The sequence below is a fragment of the Heterocephalus glaber genome, unplaced genomic scaffold (assembly GCF_053883595.1).
Source record: "Heterocephalus glaber isolate CG9 unplaced genomic scaffold, H.glaber_assembly_v1.0 deba00001150, whole genome shotgun sequence".
Taxonomy (NCBI): Eukaryota; Metazoa; Chordata; class Mammalia; order Rodentia; family Bathyergidae; genus Heterocephalus; species Heterocephalus glaber.
Genome location: NW_028258204.1, coordinates 371654 through 396605, shown reverse-complemented (window position 1 = coordinate 396605; position 24952 = coordinate 371654). Strand labels below are relative to the sequence as shown.

Below are 24952 nucleotides of genomic sequence, written 5' to 3'. Positions count from 1 at the left end.
GAAATGAACATTGGAGAATCTGAGAGACTTGGCCAAGGTCACACAGGGAGGAGACTCCCTGTTGGCCAGCCCGGAAGCTCACACTGTTTCTAGATTCAGTGCTGTCTGCTGCTGGGAGCAGGTGAGACTCAGAGGAGTCATCCATGCAGACAAGGCAAGCACCTCATGCTTCTTTTCTGTTCATTGTTTGGGGCAGAGTGCTGGTTCTTCTTCCCTTCCATCACCTCTGGAAATCAAGACAAGTGAAATCTACTTTGTGAAGCTGGTTAAAGAAGATGGAACATTTGGATTTAGTGTGACTGTAAGCATTGTCAGTGGGGCTTGGAAAAGTTAAAGAGCTGTCCATCTGGAGCCTTGGTCGGCTTTCCACCTTGATAATGTCTGCATTGTGTACAAGTGGCACCTGGAAAGTGGGTGAGCCAAGAAGGTCTGTGGGAGCCACTTGTAGGGAATGGGAGTTCAAAGACAGACCAGGAAACAGGACAACTTGAGGTTGAGGTAAGGGCAGATGCTCAGAGTGCCAACCACAGGAGGAGAGTGTGGGTGGAATTGGAGGATGTGTCCTGACTCTGAGGTTAAGCTGGACAGTGAGAAGATAGGGCTTCAGGGACACAAGCCAAAGTCAAGTAGAGTAGACCATGGTCATCCCAAGTGGGCCACAGTGGAGCCTTGTACTTGGTCCTCCAAAACCAAGGACAAAGTTCAGTGTGTAAGACCTCTGACTAGATTGACACTTTGCATTTGGCTTCTGAGTTTTACTTGGTAGACTCCTAAAGAGGGAGGTGACCCATGTAACTGAGATCACCCAAAGGTTTGGAGAATGGAGCACACAAAGGTGATAAGAACTCAGAGCCACAGGTTGGAGGGTGCTGCTCTTATTCCTGAGCACTGAAACCTGTTACCTTGAGACCCTGAAAAATTTCTAGATTTCAGGAATGTCATTGTTGCATTTAGTTGTTGATTGGAATGAGAATGGAATTTTCCAGCAGGTAAGGAAATGGCATGACCAGTGCAAATTTCTAGAGGAAACCCAAGAGATGGTGGGAGTGCATTGCTTTCTTACATGATAATGCTGTGAATCTAGATAAAGCAAGGATCCTGGGCTGCTGCCTGCCATCAGCTTGTCAGTCAGTGATTTTAAGAGAACAAGTAAGACCACAAGAAATAAGGCTCATGAATCCACAGAGTGTGAGCAGGCTGGTACCAAGGATGGTCAATTTGTTCTTGGCTTGTGGTAACAATTCTAACAGACATCAAATGCAGCTATTTCTTATCTGAAACACTTACTAAATTTTAGACTATTCATATATATATATATATGCATATGCTAAAAAGTTGGTGATTTCCTTTGGCTGGCAAAAAAATCTTAGATTTTCTTTGGAGAAATTTAATTTCAGAAATAATTGTGGAATGTCTTGCCTAAATCCAAATGGCCATCAAGCACATGAAAAACACTCAAACCCATGAGAAGCCATGGGAATATAAATTGAATTAAAATGAAATTTTATAACTATCAGCTTGGCCAAATATAGCTGATGGGATGCAGAAAAAAAGGACTGTCATACAAATCTGTTAGAAATATGAATAATTATGTGCACATTCACATTGGTATACAATCTGGCAACATCTATTATAATGAAAATGTACATATCCTTGGGCACATAGAAATAGAACGAAGACTCCCAGTGACTAAAGCTGTACATGTAAGATGTTTAATGTAGTGTTGCTTAGAGTGACAAAAACACTGGGGAAAAATGACTCAGACCAATTGAGGAAAGGCTGCATGTGCTATCACATGCATACATAGACACCAAGCTGCTGCCATTAAAATGAGTGCACACTCGCTCCAGTCACATGGAAGGATTTCTATGGGGCACCCACTAAGCAAGCAAGAGAGAAGTGCAGAACTGTGGCTAAGGAGCCCCCTTTCTGTGCAACAGATAACCTAGGTGAGTGTGTATACATTTCTGTGCTTGTTAGTGAAAAACAAAGGCCGCCAAATAGTGGTCTGAAATAAAGCTGAAGCTACTGTGTGACTGGGAAGGGAGAACTGTATCACCCTCCTGCAAGTTCTTCCTAAACAGGAGCTGCAGAAGCTAGACAGAAAGAGGCCAGAAAAGGCAGAAGTCCACTAGCAAGATGAGACCGGGAGGTAATGTCTGTAGCTTCTCAGGAGGGATGTTGAAGCCCTTGTGTGATGATTGGTCGCCTCAAGGTTTTACATTAGCAATGCTGGAAGTCTAGTTCCAAAGGAGTCTTGGGTTTATTGAATAACATTTTACCAGGACTCAGAGTCTGCATTAGTCAGCTTCCTGTTACTATAACAAGTGCCTGAGATAATCAACTTGCAAAGAGAAAAGGTTAATTATGCCTCAGAGTTTTGGAAGTTTCAACCCATGATTGGTTGGGCCTGGTTTTTTTGGCAGGGCGCAAGGCAGCACATCAGAAGTGAGTGAGATAGGAGAGGACTTGGGCTCCCACAATTCCCTTTGAGGGCACATCTGCAAAGATCTAAAGTCTTCTCTACATCCAAAGGTTTCACCACCTCCCCAGATCACTCATGCTAGGGACCAAGTCTTACCATGTGGACCTTTGGGGAACATTTCAGACCCAAACTATGGCAAGGTTGTTCAGGTGCCTGGTGTGTGTCCATAGGGAAGCTTAGCCAGACTTTTATTTAACCATTTCATATGATTCTGTGAGTATGGAGAAAAGTTAAAAGAAAAGAATGAAGATGTGCTAGGTACATGCACTCACTCCTCACAATGAATGTAATCATTATGGACTACAAACATGTGCTAATAAAAAGAAGGGTATATAGATACTAGATGCCCAGTTATTACCGTTTATTAATGCGTTGTCCCCTATCATGGGATTGGAAGGTGGAGGCAGAAAATGAGTGAAGAGGAAGACATTCAAAAACTGTGCAAGAAGCCTAGAATACCATTGATAAAACCTCTATCTGTATTGTATGTGTACATGTGAAGAGTAAATTAGAAGGAAAAGAATAAAGTTTGCTCTGTAGGGTGTTCATGATCTGTTGATCAGTTAAAAACAGTAAGTTGAAGAATGCTGTGTAATTTAATTCTGCTTTTGGAGCTACCAACAAGCACATGTCCACACAAGATGTGCCAAGCAGAGGCCTCAGGCCCATTGCAAATCCACCTCTGTTAGTTGCTACCTGAAGAAATTTGGTACATCTTGTGCGACTTTACTTACCAAGCTCTTGCTGTGTGCCAGTGCTTGGCTGGGGGTGTGGCGGGGCTTTGGCCTGTATTGTTATGCTCTGTGCAAACAGATGACTTTATTGCTCATTGGTGAGTGCAGTCCTCACAGGTGAGTACAGAGGACAGTGTTGGATGGAGATGGGCAGAGGGAGAGATGGGGGCTAGAGGAGACCCCTTTGTTAGGGAGTTTAGGAAGGCTGGGGTGATGAGGGATGAGCTTTCCCTTGTATCTTTCAGGGCGGCATCAACACAAGTGTGCTCCATGGAGGAATCTATGTGAAATCCATCATTCCTGGAGGCCCAGCTGCCAAGGAAGGGCAGATCCTTGAGGGTGAGGGACAGAGTTGTGCCAGGAGCTCTGTGTTCTGGGCAGAAGGCACCTTGGGCTGGGTGGGGAGCTTTGGGCCCCACTTCATCTGCTCTGGGACCCCCTGCAAACCATTGCCTCTGCAAGCCCTGCTTTCCTTCCCTGGAAGGGGAGCATTTCACCTGCCCCCTCCCACCTGATATGTAGGCAGGGCTCTAATATTTGGAGTAGCAAATTGGGATGCACAAATCAAATGATTTATAGAAGGTTATTGCTGGGCGTCACAGGAGAGGGCACTGCCTCCCTGAAGGGACAGAGCTGGCATTGGTCCCCCACTCTGCAGCCACTTTAGTATCAGAGGGGACACAATAACCTTCTCTCTGGCCTGTCTCGTGTCTCGCTGCTCTAAAGGAAAGGAATTATTTTTATTGTTCTCCAATACTGCCAAAATCAAGCCAAAAAAGGCACCTCGGGTCTCATTATCTAGTCTGTCTTCCCTATACTTCCCTTTGAATTCTAGTATCCCCAACATCAACCATGTCTCTCTGGCCATTTTTGAAATAAAAAAAATCCTGGTGATATAAATATTACCCATGAGTGACTTGAAAATACTTTCAAAAATGGTTTTGCAGGAAAACAGGAGGAAGGGTAAGGTTAAACAGGGCTGGCTTCATCATGTGAGCCAAGCATAAATAGACCTTTCTGTGGTGGATCTCTTAGGTGCCTGGGAAGTAGGGATACATATTTCAGAGAGCAGGGTGCTCAGCCGAGTGGGAGCTAGCTGACCCATGGGGACACCAGGAAGCTCTACATCCTGAATTCCTGAGGCTGCATGTGGGTGTGGGGAGGGGCTTTGTGGGAGCCCTTCCTGCAGCTGCAGGGGCACTGCATGTGGCTTGCCTCCTCCCCCAGGTGACCGGCTCCTGAAGGTGGACGGAGTGAGTCTGTGCGGCCTCACTCACAAGCGGGCTGTGCAGTGCCTCAAGGGTCCCGGCCAGGTGAGCATGCCCATCCCTGAGGCTCTTCCCTTCCTCTGGAGCTTTTTTGGACAGCAGCAGAGGCTGCAGTTGCCTCTGGGTGGGGGAGAGGCACCCAGGAAACCAAATGTGACTTTCTTTGTCTATTTTTGCCACTTAGCATCACTTTTCTATGGAGCTGTGAAACCCAGGAGACAGCAGACAGATGTCTCCAAGCAGAAAAGCTCTCCTATAAATAGCCTTGTAGAGATCATGGTTCTTGGCTAGACTTAGGAATTGGACAGTGGAACAGAGCTGGGGAAGCACAGTGGCTTTTCTGTCCAGGCTCCCGCAGGGCCCCCTCCATGCCTGTGCCATCTCGTTGAGCAGTGCACCCTGGCTCTCAGGCACTATCTCCCCCCACCTTTGCCTATGATACCCCCACCCCCAGTTCCTGCCATTCCATCACCCTGGCTGTCCTTGGAGTCTCTTTGCCACCACTGAGTAGCAATTCAGGAGGTCATGAGCTGAGGATGTCCATCCACCATGTGCCCCTCATTCCATGCAATGCCCAGGTGGTGTCTCTGGGTAACCAGCTGTGTTCTGTCCTCTGCTTGGGGGTGACAACTTTTAGCTGCATAGTGCTGGCACATCCTCTCCAGGTACCTCAGGAGTCCACAGAGAAAGGATTCTTGAAGCCCTCCCAGCAAGCTCCCAGGCAGAGCTCTGCCCTCATTACTTTCCTTCCCAAAGGAGGCTTCTGTTCATGGTCAAATCCTCTTATCTTCATGACCTTGGTTGACATATCTCCAGATCAGTCATTATTCATTAGCAACCTTTATTCTTCAGACCTCTGCTCACAAACATGATTAGAGAGGCTACCTGGCTGCCCTACTGGCATGACAATAGCTGGGAATCATCACTGTGGGGTCATGGGCCTGGTGTCAAATGATGCTTGCCACAGAAGGGGAGGCCAGCTGACCGAATCTCTAGGTTGGAAGCTTGGCATTTCTAACCAGCTTCTAGGTGAAGTCTGGCCCTGATTCCTGACCCACTTTGGCTAACAAGGGCATAGAATGTTGTGGGGAAGAAGGACAGGAAGTCAAATCAGACAGAAAGAGGGGTGCAGACTGGCATAGACCTGGGATGCCATCCTTTGGATTTAGGTTTTAGGTTACAGGAGACATTAGAAGCTTTTAACCAAGAGTGTCCCATGTTCAGCAACAGCCATGTGGGTTGGACCAAAGGAAATGAAGGCAGGGTCTGGCAAGCCAGGCTACCAGGCGCTTTCGGGAGACCAGTTGAGCACTGGCAGTGGCAAGGGAATGATGGAGGGGTACGGGGGAGCTGTTCCCAGGCGGAGCTCAGGAGCCTTAAATCAGATGGGAATTTGAAGGGCAGAAAGGGGAAGGCTGGAGCCCTCCATGTGTGGCTCCAGGGACTCAATGGGGGAAAATGCACATGTTTTGAGGGCACAGATGCAAAGGGAAGACTGAGGCAGAGGAGGAAAGGGAAGAAGCTGAGTTTGGCACTGAGTGCGTGCCCTGGTGGATTAGGTGTGACTTCCAGGTGCTTTTGTCCAGTTGGCAGGTGGGAATGCAGTCCTGATCCCACAAAGGCTCAACTGGAGATTGGAATTTCAGATTCAAATGAAGCACCCTATCAGAAGCATTGAAAAAGGAAGAAGGCTTTGCAGAGGGAGAGGTGCCCAGTCATCATCCAGAGTGTAAATTGAATGTGTCCACCAATCCTTCCAGGTTGCAAAGCTGGTCTTGGAGAGAAGAGACTCTAACATGGCACAGCAGTGTCCTTCTGCTAATGACAGGATGGGAGACTAATGTGCGGCAGTTTCCTTGGAAACAGCCCTGCCTGGCAGGCCCACGAGCTGTGTCTCAGTGACAGATGGTGAGAGGGGAAAGAATGGAGTGTTACTATTGTCGTGTCATACTGTGCTGCTTTTGAGTTGTCAAGTCAAAGGGGGAAAGGCAAGAAACCTTCCTCTGGGTTCTTAAAAAAAAAAAAAAGCAAGCAGTGCTGATTATGATCATAAGCCAAGTGGATGGTTTACATTTCTAAAGCAGATGCATTGTTCCAAAATGATTACCAGGAATAATTCTGCCCAAGCCTTCTTCAGTCTTCTGATCAGCTGCCCAAGTGTTAATGGTTTAGAAGTATTTAGGGATGAATTGGTATGAAAGGGTCATTCATTTTCAGATACACATTCCTGCCATAACATTTGTGATAGTTACCTGAGCACTGATCATGCAGGTTGGAAGACAAAGGTGTTCAGAAATTTAGCCTTGTTGTTAGGATCATACTCAGTTTAGGAGCCTAATTGCACTAATTACACATCTTCTAAGGGATCAGGTCCTTGCACATCTCTTATGATTTGGTTTTCTGCTAGGTTGTCATGATTTGGATCTTAGCATGTCATGATTTGGATCTTAGCCCCATGACAAGCTCTTTCTCTGTGGTCCTGCTACACAGGCATGGGGCAGGTCAGGGGCAAGGCAGCTGTAGGCTTGGGGGTGGTGTGCAGGAGGGGAACACTCATTATTAAATCAAATCCTTTTCCTATTTCATCTCTGCTCTCTGTTCTCCAATGGGTGCCTTTGAGAAGCTGACTACAAACTGAGCCAAGGAGGCCAGGGCGGCAATGGCCGAATCAGCTGTTCCAGAAACCTCCACTTAACTGCTTCAGTCTTGCTCCAGTTGATGTTTAAAAGTTGTGCTTCTATCTCCACAGTCACAGTTGCCAGTGAAGTTGATGAAGGGAAACTGGAGGAAGCCCAGAAGCTTCTTGGGCTGCCAGAATTCCTAGGTGCCCAGGGCTATGCACATCTTAGATGGTTAACCAAAATGACAGCTGACCCTAGAGTCAGGATCACTGTCCCCATGGTCTAATTAGGCAAAATGTAGTGCTGAGCGTCATAAAGCATGATTAGGGCTCTATAAGAGCAAAGCACAAGTGGTGCAAGTTTTACTTAATGCTAAGAACATGCTGCATGTGCCCACAAGCTAGCTCTCTCTCTGTATGTTAGTTGAATATCCATAATTGCACTATGCAGCAAGGTGGCCACTTCGTGTGTGGCTGTTGCACACTTGAACTGTGGCAATCCAACTGGATAAGATGCATAACAGAGTTTGAAGAATTAGTTCATTAAAAGAATGAAAAATACGAGTAATTTTTATATTGCTTATATGTTGAAATGGGAATATTTCAGACATACAGATGGTCCCTAACTTATAATGGTTTGACCTATAGTATTTTTTGGCTTTATCATGGTGTGAAGTCCACACACATTCAGTAGAAGCTGGGCTCTGAATTTGAATCTTGGTATTTTTCCAGCTGGTGATATTTAGTATGATATAAACTTGAGTTGCTGGCAGTGCCAGTGAGCTATAGCCCCCCGGTCAGCCCATGACGTGGGGTGGTGGTGATTAATACTCTATCAGCTGAGCTAGTATGCTTGATAGGTTAGATTATTTAAGTGCACTTTTAATTTACAATATTTCCAAGGAGATTATCAGGATGTAACCGTATTGTAAATTGAGGGTTAAATAAAATACATGGTTAAGGTTTATTTCCCTGTTTCCTTTTACTTTTTAAAAATGTGGCTATTTGAAAGCTTTGAAAAAATACTTGTGGGTTGTTTGCAGTTCATCTTATATCTCTGTTGGGCAGCACTGATGTGGATTTACAGGTATAATGGACTCCACTATGAAAATGAGCAAATGACATCTTTCTATGAAAAATAGAAATAATTTGCCTCTGTGACGGTCTGCATGTGGAGGCCACTCAGTGGTAGCCTATTGAAGGAGTTATTTTTATTCACACTCCACAATCCAGGTCCTAAGTTTGAAGTCAGGCTGAAAAAGAACACCAATGGCCTGGGGTTCAGCTTCGTGCAGGTGGAGCAGGGGAGCTGCAGCCTCCTCCAGAGCGACCTCATTAGAATTAAGAGGCTTTTTCCAGGGCAGCCAGCCCATGAGCACGGAGCCATCATGGCTGGTGACATCATCCTGGCAGTGAACGGAAGGGCCACAGAGGGCCTCATCTTCCAGGTGCGGGGCCACAAGGACTGAAGCTCCATGTACAGGTGGCCCTTAGCTGCTTCCTTCAGCCTCACCCACCTCAGGTGTTTGACATCCAGTCCTGGAGTTCGAACTTCTGTCCTTCAGACCACAGTTGGCAGAATGGTCCTGCATATAATGGAACATCAGGGAGACGAGCCTGAGACTTGAGCCACTGTGGGGGCTCATGGTTCTGGGAGCAGGTGTGAGGGTGCAAGGGCTTCACTGGGGTCCCTTCTGCTCTCCTGCCCATTTATCTGCTGAATTTATAGCTTCTGGTGGATAGTGTGACATTGATTGCCCTAGGTGTGATCAGGGAGAGAGAGAGAGAGAGAGAGAGAGTCACTGACATGAGCTATGACAGCAGCGGAGAGGTGCAGGCATCGTGTGGCACCCTTCAGGGAGGTTGTCAGCAGGACCTGGCATCTCCCTCCCTCTCCCTCTCTAGTCCATGCTCTGTTCCTCTGGCTGAACCCAAGCGGGTGCTTGACACAGCACCTCTGGGGCGCCAGGAGCTCAGAGCAGGACTATGGCAGTGGGTGCCCAGAGGCACAGGCTGCACCTTCCTCTGTCATATTGCTGGGTGGCAGCCCTGGGAGGTGCATGGATGCAGGTGGACAGCTCCTGGAGCCTCAGTGGTGAGGGTGGGCAAGGACACAACAGTGACTGCAGAAGTAGAGAGCAGTCACGAGAGCCTGAGCTGCAGAGCTCATGCCAGGGAGCAAGGAAGAGGTGCATCAGTGCTGGCCCTGGCAGCTGCCAGGAGGCTGGATAAGCACTTCTCATGCAGGGATGCTACTGCCTCTTGGGGATGCTAGGCCAAATCCAGAGACAATGATCATGGTTACAACTGATGAGCACCATGACATCTTGCAGGTAAAGACCAGAAATGCTACAAACCATCTTTCAATGCACAGGACTTTTGTCTCAACAATTATCCAGCTAGTGTGGGGGAGTTGAGAAATGCTGGCCCAGGAGCTACCAAGGAGGTATCTTGTGCTTTAGGGAGTGAGAGGGAGCTTGTAGCAGCTTGAAACAGTGGGACATAGGATGTGGGCACAGAAGGGCAGGTGGGCCAGACCAGCTGGGTGAGGCAACAGCAGGTGAGAGCAGGTTCCAGACTGACCTCCTGGAGAAAGAGGGAGAAGCAGGGAGAGGAGAAAGACTTGTGGAGACTGAGCAGCTGTGGCAGATGCAGCAGGAGAAGGACCTGGCCATGTCACATTTTGGACCACCACCCTCTTGGGGAGGAGAGGGCTGACACAGCAGAGGCTGGGGGCAGGGAGGAGGCCAGTCAGTCCCACAGTGGGAGGTCACAGAGCCCCAGCTGAGCTGTGGCAGAAGACTCAGAGCTGGTGTCAGGAACCAGGGTGGTGGGGCCATTCCCAGCCCAGCTTCTGCATGTCCCCTGCATGGGGCCACAGGCTGCTGTCCTTGGCTCCTTTCCCTTTGGGAAGTCAGTGGTCTGCAGAGGTCTTTGGAGCTGAGAAATGGATCATGGTTGGGGAGGAAGCAGCACCTGGGAGACAGTGGGGGGCACAGGTGCGGGGCTCCAGTGGCACCAGCCTAGATCTGACCGCAGCTTTGGGTTTCTCCTAGGAGGTGCTCAATCTGCTGCAAGGGCCCTCCCAGGAAGTCACGCTGCTCCTTTGCTGACCACCTCCAGGTGTGCTGCCCAAGAGGGAGCCGGGGTGGCAGGTAAGAGGCGGCATCCCCATCTCTGTACCTGGCTCCTGTCCAGAGCCTTGTCCCACTCTGTGGTCCAAGAAGCCCTGGCTGCCTGGAGGGAGGTTCAACATGGTGGGAAGGCAGCTGGCCCAGCCATAGGAAGTCTCTGTCCTTCTCTGCTTCTCTCTCTTCCTGCAGGGAGGTCAGTCTTTACTCTCCAGGCCTTCAACTGATTGGGTAAGGCCCACCATACCATTGCTCTAAATCTACTTATTTAAATGTTAAACACACCTAAACAGCCCCTTCATGGAGACATCTACACCGGCATTTGAGCAAGTGTCTGGGTCCTGTGGCCTAGCCAAGTTGGCACATGGTGTTACCCATTGCCATGACCCTGGGGATTCTGTGGGAAACAAGCTGTTTGGCAGGGACACCAGTGCAAGGAAGTGTATGGGGCTGGCCCTCTGGAGGTCCCCTGTGATGGTGCTGGAAGCTGGCTGGGCAGAGGAAGGGCCAATGCAGAGCAGCCACAGTGGGGCCTCTGCTGACCCCATGGGGAGCTGTGGCGCTGGGACAGACCCTTGAAGCATGCTGAGTGGCACCCTGCTTTGACTAGCATTGGGGAGCACAGGCCCAGGGCAGGAGCCTGAGTTTGGCTGAGGCAGCTCCTGGGAGGACCTGGCTGGGAGACATCAGCCACCATATGCAGAGAAAAAGCAAGGGTTCTTGGTACCATGTAAGACTAAGATGTGCACAGGCTTTTCGGGGAAAAAGTCTACACAGGCAGCAGTCTTGGAGAACAGGGCCAGGAAATGTGAATTTGGCATAATGACACAGCAAGAAGGCACAAATTGGTAGAGACCACCTTGAGAAAGTCACAATGATGGCTGAGAAGTCAGAATGGGGCACCCATCCTAGAGAAATCTGGACAGAGGAGTGACACACATGGGATGGTGAGGTAGGGGTGTGGAAATGGTGGGAAGCCAGCAGAGTGGCCTCACCACACTCTAGGTGAGCAGAGCAGGAGGCAAGGGGCTCTGTGGGAGGAGGAAGGGGCCTCTTAGCTGCATGTGGCTGATCAGTGCTGAGATTTGTGAGATTTGTGAGGACAGAGCATTGCCCTTTGTCTAGAGGATAACATAGATCACTGGAGATGGATTAGAGCCTTTCAGTTAGGTGGTGGGGATGGAAGCCTGGTTGATGGAGGTGGGAGATAGAAGGGGATGATGGGGAACTAGTGAGGGCAGACACTCATCTGTAAGTAGTGGCTGCTGGATGGAGCACTAGGTGGGCTGGAACACAGGCTGCCCTGGAGGAATTTGCCTCAGGAGATGGAGGACTCTTATCTAAAGTGTTCTTTCAACCTATGGAGTGAGAGGCAAGGTGGAGAAGAGGACGTTGGAGACTTGAGAGAGATGAGTGTAGGAAGAAAGGAAAATGGGTTTACTAAGAACTCAGGGAAAGAGCATCTGGAAGTCTTGCATGCCATTTGTCACCACAGTTATGCCTTGGACCTCAGTGTGGGTGGAGACTCAGATTCAGCTGTGAGGTCCACACTAGGGCTCACTGGGAACTGGGATCACCATGTGGCACCAGCAGGAGACAGGTAGAGGCAGAGAGGGACATGAGAAGGAGCTGGAGGTCAACTTCCTTTTTAGGGGAGCAGCTGTGGGGCGGAATCACTGAATCTAGGTAGGGTCACAGGAACAGTGAGGATGTGCATGAGGGAAGGGGGGTGATAAGAAAGCAGCAGGTGGTAGACCAGAAGCCTTAGAGAGTGGAGGGGCTGATAGGAACAGTGTCTTGGGACTGCGAGCTGGAGCATCATAAAGGAGATCTCAGCGATCTCAGCTAGGAATCATGGGACAATGGCTCTTTCTCTACCTTTTTATCTCATTCATTTTAAATTTTAATTTTTGGTATGTCCTTTGGTATAATGTACACAGTCTTATCAGTGGAGCCATGTTTATGATTTACAATTAAGTAAAGGTGCACTTTGGGGGCCTGTCCCTCCATGGGTGGCAGGGTTGGAGGTGCCTTTGTTATTTCCACATCTGGATGATGGGATAGAAGTAGCAGCCTAGTTCTCAGAAGGTAAAATAATGACTCTGTAGAGTTATAAACATGAACCCATGTTAAAGATTTAAAAAAACTCATTCACAGAGGGAAGCAGACAGATGTTAAAAGTGATTCAAAAGAAATTTCAAAGAACATGGTTATCTCTTGAGCTATGAAATAGCTCCAGGACCATGCCTGTGGCTTGAATCAGACAGCTGAGAAGGGTGTGCTGGGACAAAGCCTAGTGTCCATGGAAAAGTAGGTTGTGGTATTGCAAAGGGTCAGGCACCACTAGCAAGTTGCAGCAGGGCCTTAGAGGAGAAACACAACACCAACAGGATTGTGAACAGTAGAGGGGAATCAGGTCACGTTCAGGCAGAAGAGCCATGCACTGTGGTGCAGAGTGGTCCATGACGACAGGCAAAGACAAACAAACAAAAAGCTTCTTATTGGAAAGAGAGATAAAAAAGTTTCTGGTTTTCATTTTTCCCTCCTATTTTATCTAAATTTTGCAAATACAATAGTTCTCCCCTATTCACAAAGCATATGTTTTGAGAGCCACAGGGGAGGCCTCAAACTGAGCCCTATATACCAGTAGTCTCCATCTTTTTGGCACCGGAGACAGGTTTTGTGGGAGACAAATCTTCCATGGATTCAGGGATGGTTTCAAAGAAGCCAGAAACCTGGATCTCTGAGTGCACAGTTCACATGGGAATTGAAAGCCCTGCTTATCTGACAGGAGATGGAGCTTGGGTTGTGATGTGAGCCACAGGGAGCAGCTGTGAATTCAGATGGAGCTTTGCTTTCTCACTGCTTCTCACCTCCTGCCACGTGTCCCTGTTTCTATCAGGTTATGAACTGATACCCATCCCTAGCCCAGAGGCTGGGGATCCTTGCTCTATGTATTATTTTTTCCTATACGCCCCGAAATTTTGCCACATAGCACAAGAGGTAATCTGTCCTTCCATGTTCTGTGCTCTGATGCCTCCTTTAAATCTACTCCTGTGCTTTGGGGCATTATTAAGTATAATAAGGTTACTTGAACACAGCACTACCATGCTGTAATAGTTGACATGATAACCAGGACAGCTATGAAGTGACTAATGGGCAGTGAATGCATCTTGGATATGCTGGATAGAGGAGTGATTCTCATCTCAGGCAGGATGGAGCAGGATGGTGTGAGTTTTCACCATGAGACTCAGAACAGCCTGCAATTTAAAATGTATGGATTATTTATTTCTGGAATTTTCTAGTGTCTCAGTTACTTTTTCTTGTTGCTGAGACAAAATACTCAACACCCCAAATTGAAGGAGGAAAGGTTTATTTAGCTCACAGTTTGTAGAGGTTTCAGTTCACACCTGGCTTGTTCCAATGCAGGGTGGTATGGCAGAGAGGTATTGCAGAGGAGAAACAGTGCATGGTGGACAGAAGGCAGGAGGCAGCAAGCTAAAAGCATTGACCCTCTTTCTGTCCCTTGTATCTTATCCAAGCTACATGTCCTTCGGTTGGGTAACACTCACACCCAGCGTGGGGCACCATTAATCATACCTAGAACTATGTCAAACCAATCAGTGGACTAATTTAGTAACCACACACTCTAGATCCAGCCCCTATGAAGGCACAAGTCTTTGGGGGCACATCTAGATACAAGCCGTAACATCCAGTTAATATTTTCAGGCTCTGATAAATGAAATCATGGAAAGCGAAGCCATGAGTAAGGGACAACTGTTGTATTTTCATTAAAAAACAAAACCAAAACAGTGCTCATGTTTATTGAGCACTTTCATTGCCCCTGAGCTAAGGTGCATAGAGATAAGGCTGAGCGTGTTGCCTAGGGTCTGGGGAGCTGGTGGAGCTGACAGAGAGAGTCTTAGCCCAAGCCTATCTCTTATCTGCTCTGACTGACAATCATGTAAGAAAAAAAGACTGTTTCATTTTTTAAAGAAGCCAGCTTTAGAGTTTTCTTAGTGCATACTGTGGAGGTAGTAACCATCAGCTTTTCTTTTAATAGACATCTGTGGACAGAGAATTTACCAAAGCAACGTATTCTGATTCAGAGCAGAGCCCCAGCCTGGACCAGGAGGAGAGCTGGAGGTACAGCACCTCTCCAGATGCAGGGGAAGGCCCGGCTCTTGGAGAGGCACAAGGGGGTCAAGACAGGGACAGACCCTTGGCCAGGTCCTTGGCACTTCCCCTGGAGCCCCATTCTCACTTATGCCAACGTCACCAAGAGACAGAGGCACCAGCCCTGGCCACCCCTTTGAAACAGGATATGAGGCAGAACTGCTATTCTGTGTGTGACATCAGGAGACTTGGCAGGTAAGACTTGTGACATTGCAGACAGTTTGTAAATTGTGTGTATTGCATTGCTAGAGGATTACCACCAAGTAATCAGTGACTGCTCCCACATGCTTCCTGTGCCCAGTGCTGTTCTGGCCCCTTGGAGGCAGAAACAGAGGAATATAGGTCTGGAGTTGCTGTGCCCAGAACTTGTGGGCTTTTGGGGAAGCAAACTCCACCCAGGCCATGATTGTCCCCAAGATGTTTTGCAGGTTGCGGATGGCAGGTCTTGAGTTCTCTCCCAGCAAGCAAACCTTTATCACCTTCACAGCTTCTTAGAGCACTGTGGTATGAAAACAGTTCTAGAATGCATTCTCATTTCTGGTGCTAATAAAGCATTAAAAATACATCTATATTTTCAAACCCAGACTGAAACTTTCATTTTAATAACCATTTTTTTCAGTTAGTCTGCATTTCTGTGCCCATTCACCCTTAAGTGTTTCTAGTTTCTGGTCCTGTTGTCTGAAAAGCATACTCTCAGTTCAGTCTGACCAGTGTCTATTACACATGCCCAAGGTAGTTGGAAACCTATTAGGAACAGAGAGAGGGATACAAATGCAGGCTTAGTTGCTGCTGCTGAGCATTTTCTAGCTCAATGCAGGGGCTCAAGACAGGCCAATGTCATCTGTGTTTGTCAATATACAAACTTGCTGAGATTAAAGCTCTCCTATTTGGTGACCATCCTGGGTGAGTGACTAGAGTAGATTCATATGGACTGGAAGTACAGTCAGCACTCTGGATCTTTGGGATCTGCATTTGTGGATTCAAGCAACCATAGATTGAATATATCAGAAGAAAAACTGCATCTGCATTGAACATGTACAGCTTTTTTTTTTATTATTATCCCCTAAACAATACAATGTAACAATTGTTTACATAACATTTCCACTGTATTTGGAATTATAACTAACCTTAGGGATGATTTAAAGCATCTGGAGGGGTATGTGTAGGTTATACACAAATATGTCCTGCATTTTATATAAGAGAATCCAGCATCTGGGGACTTGGGTAACTGAGGAGGTCCTGGAGCTGCCCCCTGTGGACACAGAGGGTGTCTGTATGCGGCAATGGTGAGTGTTAGATGATGGGACCCCCAGGAGAACTGTGACAGATGGGAGCCAGGCACTCATCCCCGAAAGCATCCAGATACAGTTTCCATAAGAACATCGAACCTACTAGTTCATGCAGGAAAACAGAGTGGGCAAGCACATCCATCAGTGATTCTCATTTCCATCATCTGATAGTGATATAAACACAAGTATATTTATTGCTGCTTTCAAGATTGCACTCTAGGTAGTGCTTGATACTCTTGGTAAAATAATAAAGTGAATAACCTACAGGGATTTATCCAAGCACAGCCATTAGCCTGCTCCCTAAGGACATATACAAACTCTATTTTCCTGCAGATAAGGGAACACTTGTCTGTATTTTTAAAGGTTTTACTACCAGATAGTTTGGGGTGATGAACAAAGACCCTAACTGCTGGATAAAAAAGTGGTTATGGATTCTACACTTACCATGTGCCCATATTCCAATATATGCAATCATTACTTAAAATAGGTATTATTATTAATATCTTTATTTAGTAACTCCCAGCATATGGTGTCACAGAGTATCAGGTTGTTCGGTGTCAAATGGTCAAATCTAACCTCCTACTGCATGCTAGAATCTGCACTGTGACATCCTGATCTTAAGAAATGTCCTGACTTTTGCTCAAATATCTCGAGGGATGCAGAGCTCATTTCCTCTTGAGGTGATCCACGTTATCACCATGCAGTTGTTCATCAGAAAATGCCTCTTTTGTCAAATCCACCTCATGTCATCTACTTATTTTTTGTTTTTGCAAAACTCATCATATTTATTCCATTTTTCTGAATCAAATTAAATTTGGTTTAGTGTTCTTACTTGCTAGGCTGTACCAGATGTCCAAAATCTGTCGTTCTTGGAAGGGTCACCCTTTGGAGGGTCACACAAAGGAGTTATCCAAGTTGTTCAGAGTGTACTAGTGGAGTCTCTGATCTTTAGCTGCGTGTTTCATGCAGCTATGGCCAGCAGCTTTGCTGTGTACTTCTTGGCTTTATTTTTATCTTATTCTCTCTTTCCCTCTCAGGAATCTTTCCACATTCCTGAAAGAAGGACTCAAACCCTGATAGCTTCCCCAACAGGCCATTAGCCTGTGCTCTATGTGGACATAGTGACCACCCCCAAAGGAAGGAGAGCATGGTGTTTGACCAGCAGTTACCCAAGGTGGCCCCCACTCCTGTGTAGGGTCGTAATTAGGATCACAGACTGGGATAATGACTCTTTGCAGACCCCCTTAGATGTGGCTACAATTCTGAGCTGGCTTCTAAGGCCAACAACCTCTTTGTTTCTGACATGTGTGTGTCAAACCATTTTGTGCAGTTTAGAATAAAAAGATCATGAACTTCTAGATCAGAGAGCTTGGTTTCACCTTTGCAACTTGGTGGTATGTCTGGTGGGCTGATGTCCCTGAGCTGGAGCTTCCTAGTTACAAACAAGGCCCATGGCTACTCCACGAGTCACTATGCAGGTCAAAAGTAAAACACATCACAGTGCCTGGCACACAGTAGGACTCAATATGAGTCTGTATTTGTCCCCTTTCTTGGGCTATTTCTAGCTAAAAGACAGATCCTATCAATTGAAAATCTCATCCAAATGCCAGAACGTATGATCTGCCAGGTGGCTGCTTCCTGACACCAGATGGCTGCCAGCACCCCAGGAAACCCTGAATTTGCTTGGAGAAGATTGGATTTCACTTTTCATTTCTCATTCTCTTCTACGTTCTATTCCAAGAGATTAAAAAAATCATATAGCAGTAGATCTTTACAAAGCATGGCATTATAAAGTACTGTAGAGTACGTTCTGTGGAGAAAAGTTGGGATTGCGTGCCTGCTATGGGGAGGGCTTGGCTGGGGATGCATTCTTTTTGCAAGGTTAGTTTCTAAAATTTGGGTAGAAGGTGAAAATCACATTAAGTCACATTACCCTTGAACATCATTTTGGATGGTGTGATGCTATATGGTTCCCAGGAATGGGAGCAAATCAGTTTTTCATTGGTTGAGCCCTAGATGAAATCTGAGGGCTTATATTGATGGGCTATGCTGTATGCAAAATGTGTATCCATCCAGGAGCTGAGACTGCCTGAGGAGGTAGAGGGTTCCCTGCTCCCACATGTTTAGGGCTTGTACTCTGTGGGTGGAAATTTGGTCATTGCAGAACACTTAAGGTTATCCCCCCCCCAGTAGTATATGTAGTTGAATTCATAGAAGTAAAATGAATGTAAATTCAAGAAGTATCATTTTGAAAAAGTAATAATGTAAGTCTTCATGGCCACAGAAGAATGCACAATAAAGCAAGAGTCTTTGAAATGCACCTAAAGTTACCGTACCCCTTCTCAGGAGGGCACTTTGCCTACAAAAGCAAAGGATGATTAGGAGACTAGAGGTCTAACTCAATTGGAGCTGCCAGACCAGCTGTGACAAGAGAGTAACTAGTGAGGACAGAAACTGGCTGAGTGGAGGGTGAGGCCCAGCCTGGCCAGGACCAGCATGGCTATAGCAGGCATGGCCACCTTTGCAAGGTTCTCTCGCAAACCTCCAGGGTCCCAGAGCTCACTTCCCCCACCACACACACCTCTCTGACAACAACTCAGTAAGTGTCTCTAGCTTGGGCTTATCACTGGTGCCTCAGATCTGCAGTGCCCTGGTCTTCTCTTCCTTGATGTTTTGGAGTGGCTGCAAACTGACCTTCCAGATGCTAAGTGCAGCTCATAGGAGCAAAGGCCCAGGGCCTCCAGCTGCACTCCTGGAGCCAACAGGGACATAGGGTGGGCCCTGATGCTAGAGAGGCAGAGAAGGCTGAGTTGTACAATAAGTCACAAAACCTCACTTTTTTGTGAGTCTATCCATGAAGAAATAGACAATTACAATACCTTAATATTTCAAGTCTGAAATGCTACCTGCTAATTTGATTTGTCTTTCTGAGAGGATGGCTTGGTGGTCCAGATGTTTGACAGACAGCTGTTCGGGGAACTTGAGCATGCAGTGTTTTCTCTGTAAATGTCCCTTAGTGAGCTGAGCCTTCAGAATGATTTCACTGACTTCAGAGCTGAACTGAGGTTGCTCTCATAGAAATAGCTACAGAAGAACAGCAGGATTCAGTGGAGCCCTGCTGGCATGTTGGGGAAGGGGCTGGTCAGGGAGCCCATGCAGGGAACCTGGGCAGAGCAGAGGCTTTAAGTGCCCTGGCCCCTTCAGGCTTGCCTAGGAGCCCAGCTGCACTTGTCCTATAAGCCCTGAGTGGTCTTGAACCCTAGTGAAGGACCATGCCTTGTCACCTGGCACATCAAACGCCTGGCCTTGCTCTAAAGAATGCTATTGTCCTTAAAATCCCTCAGCTTGCCATATCTTGCCCTTTCCATGAAATAGGCTCTGCCTTGGGGTGCACACAACACCTCTAGTGCCCCTTCTTTCCTCTTTGAACTTTTCCCATGCCCATGGTCAAGTTCAAGGTCAGATCTCCAAGAGCAGCCTGGCAGCATGTGTGGAAGGGTAGAAGGAAAGGCTGTCATTCTCCCAAACTTGTGGTGGAAGGAGAGCTGTAGTTTCACCCTCAGAGCCACAAAGTCCACCTGGATGGGCTGCCTGCTTGCTTCTTGTCCCAAGGGCTGGTGCCCCCTAGGTCTCTGTCCAAGCAGCACCAGCAGCTGTGGCCTCACAGGAAAGCTAGAGAGCTCATTAGAAGGGGATGGAGGGAGTAAGGAGGGAGGGTGACTTGGGGGTCAACTAGGTGGCACAGTGGCCTGTGGGCAGCAGTGTCATGTGCCCTCAGGGTGGGGCGCGGGAGGTGGGGTTGGGCAGCAGGTCTGGTTTCCTGCTTTTTTGACAAAATTTCCTGGATATTTATTTTCTATGTTTATAAAATAGCATAGTTTCTACATAATTTGGTCAAGTATTTTTCAATCAATTTTTCCTCCAAAGACTTAGCAATTTTTAAGTACTTTTTTCCTGAAAGTGAGGTTTCTCTTTATTTAGACCACGTAGAATCTTTTTTAGACACGTGGACATGCCTATATTTACATGAAATGCGCTTTTACTCTCACCCCATTCTTCTCATGGCATAAATCATGTCCATTTCACAGCAAAGTTCAGATGGAGACAGATGGGGTCTGGGTGTTTGGGCCGGGGATTATAGCTATTGAGGGGCATCAGAGCCGATTTTACACTTGATCTTAGCCAAAAGGCTGAGAAGCGATGTCAGAGCCGATTTTAAAAGAAAGGGCACTTTGCGAAGGGGAAGGGGAGGTGGAGGGTTGTGGCAGATACAACAAAGCCAACCCAACAATTTGGGGTGGGGAAGGAGACTGAGAAACAAGCATCCAGGAATTTAGCAAAAACTAATCTTGTGCATTTCTCTTAAATTCTCCCTCTCATCCTCTCTAACCAGACTTGCAACAGATATTTTCTGAGCACCCCTCTGCAGGTCTGCTTAGCTGCACAAAGCACCTTGCCCTGTGCATGGAACTGGAGGCAGCCCCAGAAGGCTCATTCTGTCACCTGCGGCTGCATCCCTAGAAAAGAAGCAACACTGTTCCTCTGTCTCTTTTGTCCTTCCGGTGACACAGGGAGTAAATGTCACTCCAGCTGGCTGCCTCCCTAGATAGGCACTTTTTCAGCACTCAGTAAAGGACCTGATATTTGCAAGAAGTGCTGTGAAGGTCACCTGCTTGAGTGGCTCCTGGAGTCCTTTGGCTCTTTCCCTCTAATCCCTTGCTTTAAGGGATCGTCACCATTACAGTCATAATGGTCCCCCATACCTACTGTAAACTCACTGTGTGCCAGGAGCCATGGGAGCTGCAAATGGGGTTCTTTCACGTCAGCACTCTAACCACCCTGTACAGCTCTGGACCTTCCAGTTTTTTTTTTTAATGAGAAAACTGAGGTCTTAATGGAGTTAATAAACTTGTCCAGGCTCTGCAAAGCTCTGCTTATCAAGTGGAAAGTCTGTGCTAGACTTGGGTCAGAGCTCTGCTTGCCATGCTGTACCCTCCAGCAAGTTCCCTGTGGTCCCCTGGACTTGGGAAGCTGCCTGCTGCGGTCATGACATTCTTAGCTGCCTCTGCTTCCTACCTGGACTTTAATACGTGTATGCTGCTCTTTGTTCTCACAATGTTGGGGCCTCCTTCAGGACAGTGCCCATGCCTGTATCACTGTTTGCTTCTCAGTGCCTAGAGCCACCTCTGGCATAGCTGCTTGGACCCTAGGTGGGTCTCACCTGCTGCACCATGGGGAAGGCAGGGGAAGGAGTTTCTGACTGAGGCCTGAAGACCCATGGTTTCTGTTTTCTGGTCTGGGATTGGACAGGGACCATGTCGAAGGGGATGGGTGTTATCCACTGGAAGCTCTCTCCCTCACCTGGGAGGATGAAGAGTACCTGACCGTCCACTGCTCATCCAAAGGCCAGCTGTCCTGTGGAGACTGCTTGGAGCTAGACTCAGGGACCATTCCATTGCCACAGTTTTGTCTAGAGTCCTGGCCTCTGGAAGGGAGCCTGGAGAGTGAGAGTGAGTGGGAAGATCTGGAGGAGCCCAAGGATGCAATGACAATGCCCTCAGGTGGGTACTGCGTGGTCTGGGGGGAGTGAGGCTGAGCCCAGGAGGCTCTGTGTTTTCAGTTCATTTGGGCTGGAGTGTCACCAAGTTTTCTGGTGGTTCCCTGGGGAAATTACAGCAGCCATTTTCACTGAGTGTGCTCAACGTGGCCCTTGTTCTATGACAATGATTCTATAAAGTAGGACTGTTATTGCCCCCATTTTACATGGGAGAGGAATTCAGCTGGTGGTCTTCCACTCCAGGGCTGCCTGGCTTGAGTGTGACCACACCCTTATACCCTAGGCCCCTCTTCTGGGGGCTGCAGGTGCACAGCCCATTCCTGTCATATCTGCTGCCAATCCCCCAGGTGAGTACATTTCTGAGAAGAGTCTTGTGTTGGCCAATGGGGCCTTCTCACCGTGCCACAGTTCTAGGTGCAGATCAGAATCCAGAAAGTGCAAACTATTAATGCCAGGAGCCCCTGAGTCTGAGATGGAGCCACCAGGCAGGGTGGGAGCACAAGAAGGGGGATAGAGGGCAGCACAGACCTTGGCCCTGGAGTGGATGAAGTTAACTAGCTTCTGTAGGCAAACGGCCAACAGTCTGGTAAAGCATAAGGGGTATAGTTGCAGAGCAAAAATTGCTGACCGTTCAGGAAGCTTTCATGTAACCCTATTTAAAAGGCCCATTGACAGTGACCTAGGCTTCTATGTATGAAGATTCCAGGATAATTGCAACCTGTTTCCTCACTTTCATCTCACGGTGTCCTAGCCACAGTTCCCTGGCTGTATGAGAGGGAGTTCTGCCATGGTAAGTTTCTTGGAGGAGGGTAGCAGGCAAGGTGATAAGGAGGGTGGATATTTGAAATTCAAATATGATGTTAAAAGTGCAAGTTTTTGTCTGAAATAGGAAGCAACAAGTTAATAGGATAATTCCAAGGGGTTGAAGGCAGTGCTTTGCATTTGTGGGGGAAGTCGGGACACTCTGACAAGGTTGGAAGGCACATTATGGATTCACAAAACTGGGGAGTGGGGAGACCTTCCCAATGGAAGGGTTTGGGAACTAAAAAAAGAATGCTGGGCCCTCTCTGGCCACAAGAACTAAGGTCAGAGGCAGGAGCTAAGGACCACAGTGCCAGGCACAGAGCAGAGAAGCGGGGTCAGGCCATTTGGGAAGAGGTGGGGCTCCAGCTCCAAGGCTGGTTCTACCTCCACTAGGTGGGTGACCTGTAGCAGTCTGTCCCCTGGAGACAATCAGACCTGCCTCTTGCCGTTACTGTAAGGGTTAGGTGACAATGTGTGCCAAGAGTTTAAAAAGTGCTAGCTATTTTTTATCACAAATTTAAAGGGGGAAATTGCTTCTGTGAGATGATGTCAACTTTTGAACGCATTCAGTTGTGTTAATTTTTTTCTATGTAGACAATGGAACTAGGCTTGTGTCCTGACATGAGATGTGGGATGGGGAGAAATTCCCATGTACAGTGAGGGTGGCAGGGTCTGTGTGGACTGATTAAGCCTCCTGTGGGTCATGGCTTGGGATGAGTCCTGTCATACTCTCTTGTCCTGCACAAAAAGGAGAGCAGGTCACATCCTCCCCTGAGGACAGAGAGTGGCCTGGAGGTGTTGATGTTCCAGGCATGAGCTCTTGGCCCGGGCTCCATAGTGTGGTCCATGCCACATGCATGCAGGGTTTCCCACATCTAGACATTTGTGCTTCTTTTGGAAAAAGCAGCTCTACACATTCTTTACCTTCTCCAAAAGGCCCATAGCCCTCAAAAGGTTAAGGACCCCTACTGTGTGCATTCTCTCATTCACGCTGGGAGTGGGGAGAGGTCTCAGAGGAGATAAAGAGGACTTTGGTTAGGGATGGCTTAGTGTATCCTATAAACTCTGTCTCAGTCAATTTCCTTGTTGCTGAAGCAAAATATCCCACACCTGAAAGTTAAAGGAGGAGAGGCTTATTTTGGCTCACAGTTTGTTCCAGTTTCTGTCATAGCTGGCTCCCAGATAGCACGCCATGGCCGAGAGCATGGCGGAGGAGAGCTGCTCATGGCATGGTGGACTGGGAGCAAAGTGAGTGAAGGAAGGAGCTTGGGAGAGAGATAAACCCTTCCAGGTACATTCCGGTGACCCACCTCTTCTGACCAGACCCCACCTCCTAACCAGTCAGCTCTAAGCCCCATAATCCAATCACCTTCCAACACTTATGAGCACATGAGGGTTTGGGGGACATTATAGATTTAAACCATAATAGACCTATATCCAAATTATTTTATTTGATCCTTTTAGACATTAAGACAGTTACAGTAGGAAGTTAGTTTCTGGGATTTAATTCCTCACATAAATTTTGAATGGTATTTTTATTTCTGTTTTATAAATGCTTTAGCAGGTTATTTAATTTGTTCAGGATCATACAGTGAGAACAAGGGATTCATCTATATCCGTACGACTATACCTTTGGCACATTTTTATGTTTCTCATACAATGTGTCTTTTCATGGCACTCTGTATAATCTATATGTCTTTCTACCAAATGGCCTGAGGATTACATTTCTCTTTTATGAGGCTAAAAATAAAACAACAATAAAATAAGTAAATAAAAATATCAAGCCCATAGGTCAGTAAGGTTATAAAAAAGGGACCGAACTGTTCAATTTAGGGAAGGGTGCAGGCCAAATGATGAGGCTACCCACTAAAAGCTGTGCATTGTTTCAGGTGAACAGAGTCCCAGCCAGTCTCGTGGAACAGGACCTCAGGATTTCTGAGTGGTGATCCCTTTGGCGGCAGAGGCCTCAAATGACTGTGGTACAGAGAATGTGCCCACCAGCTGTGTCACCAGGAAAGATGATGACCTGGGATGGAGCGACTGGCCCAGGTGTTAAGGGCTAATTCTAAAGGAGGACACCTGTCATTCCTGGGACTCATTTTGGACAGTTCCAGAATTTCAATCAAGGAAAGCTCTGTGTGTGTGTGTTGGGGTGGGGGTGGGCGCTTCTCCTGGAGAGAGGAGTTGGGAACCAACCTCTTCCATCAAGGTACCTTGGGCAAGGGCCTGGTGCACACTTCCTGGATAGATGCAGCCTTCTGGTTTGCACTGTTTACTTCATTTCCCTATTCATAGAAGGAGTTTATATAGTTCTCAAAGTGCCCCAGTTTGCTGGGAAATACCTGCTAAGGGCTTTTGCCCAAAGCCCATGGGGAAAGCATGTTTTGGTATCTTTCTGCACTCTTCCTATGCAACCCAAACAGTTATACATTCCTTTAAAACAATTTTTCTTTTGTACTTAACACATTGTTCTAGTGATTATGTGAAGAAAAAATAAGATGAGAATATTAAGAAGAATGAAGTAGTAGATCCAGCTTGATCAGATCTTAAGACAGATCACCACCATCATGATAAAAATTAAACCACATGAATGTGCAAATGCACAAAAGAAATAGACCTGGAAAATACTTGGCACCATGTGACAGGGGACATATGGCAGAGGCAAGATCTCACAGGTACAACTAGGGGAGGGAGGGAGCAAGAGAATGAGGGAGAGAGAGAGAGACAGAGAGAGAGAGTGACAGCGAGAGACAAAGACAGAGAGACAGAGGAGACAAAGACAGAGACAGAGAGACAGAGAAACACACACACACACAGAAGGAGACACCAAGGAAAGGAGACACCAACAGAGAAACCAGATAGAAACAAAGTTTAAAAAATCCTCTGCT

At 47.2% G+C, this 24952-nt stretch overlaps 1 protein-coding gene across 1 annotated transcript in view; it reads left to right on the top strand.

Moving 5' to 3' along the window:
* The window catches only part of Frmpd2 (FERM and PDZ domain containing 2), a 145515-nt gene that overhangs the window by 67900 nt on the left and 52663 nt on the right, over positions 1-24952 (top strand). The window contains 9 exon segments of the mRNA XM_087210584.1: positions 197-301; positions 3465-3558; positions 4447-4532; positions 6248-6395; positions 8341-8555; positions 10164-10262; positions 14302-14609; positions 21014-21264; positions 23954-24739. Of these exon segments, the coding sequence (XP_087066710.1) occupies positions 197-301; positions 3465-3558; positions 4447-4532; positions 6248-6395; positions 8341-8555; positions 10164-10262; positions 14302-14609; positions 21014-21264; positions 23954-24003 (1356 nt within the window). The 3' untranslated portion in view covers positions 24004-24739.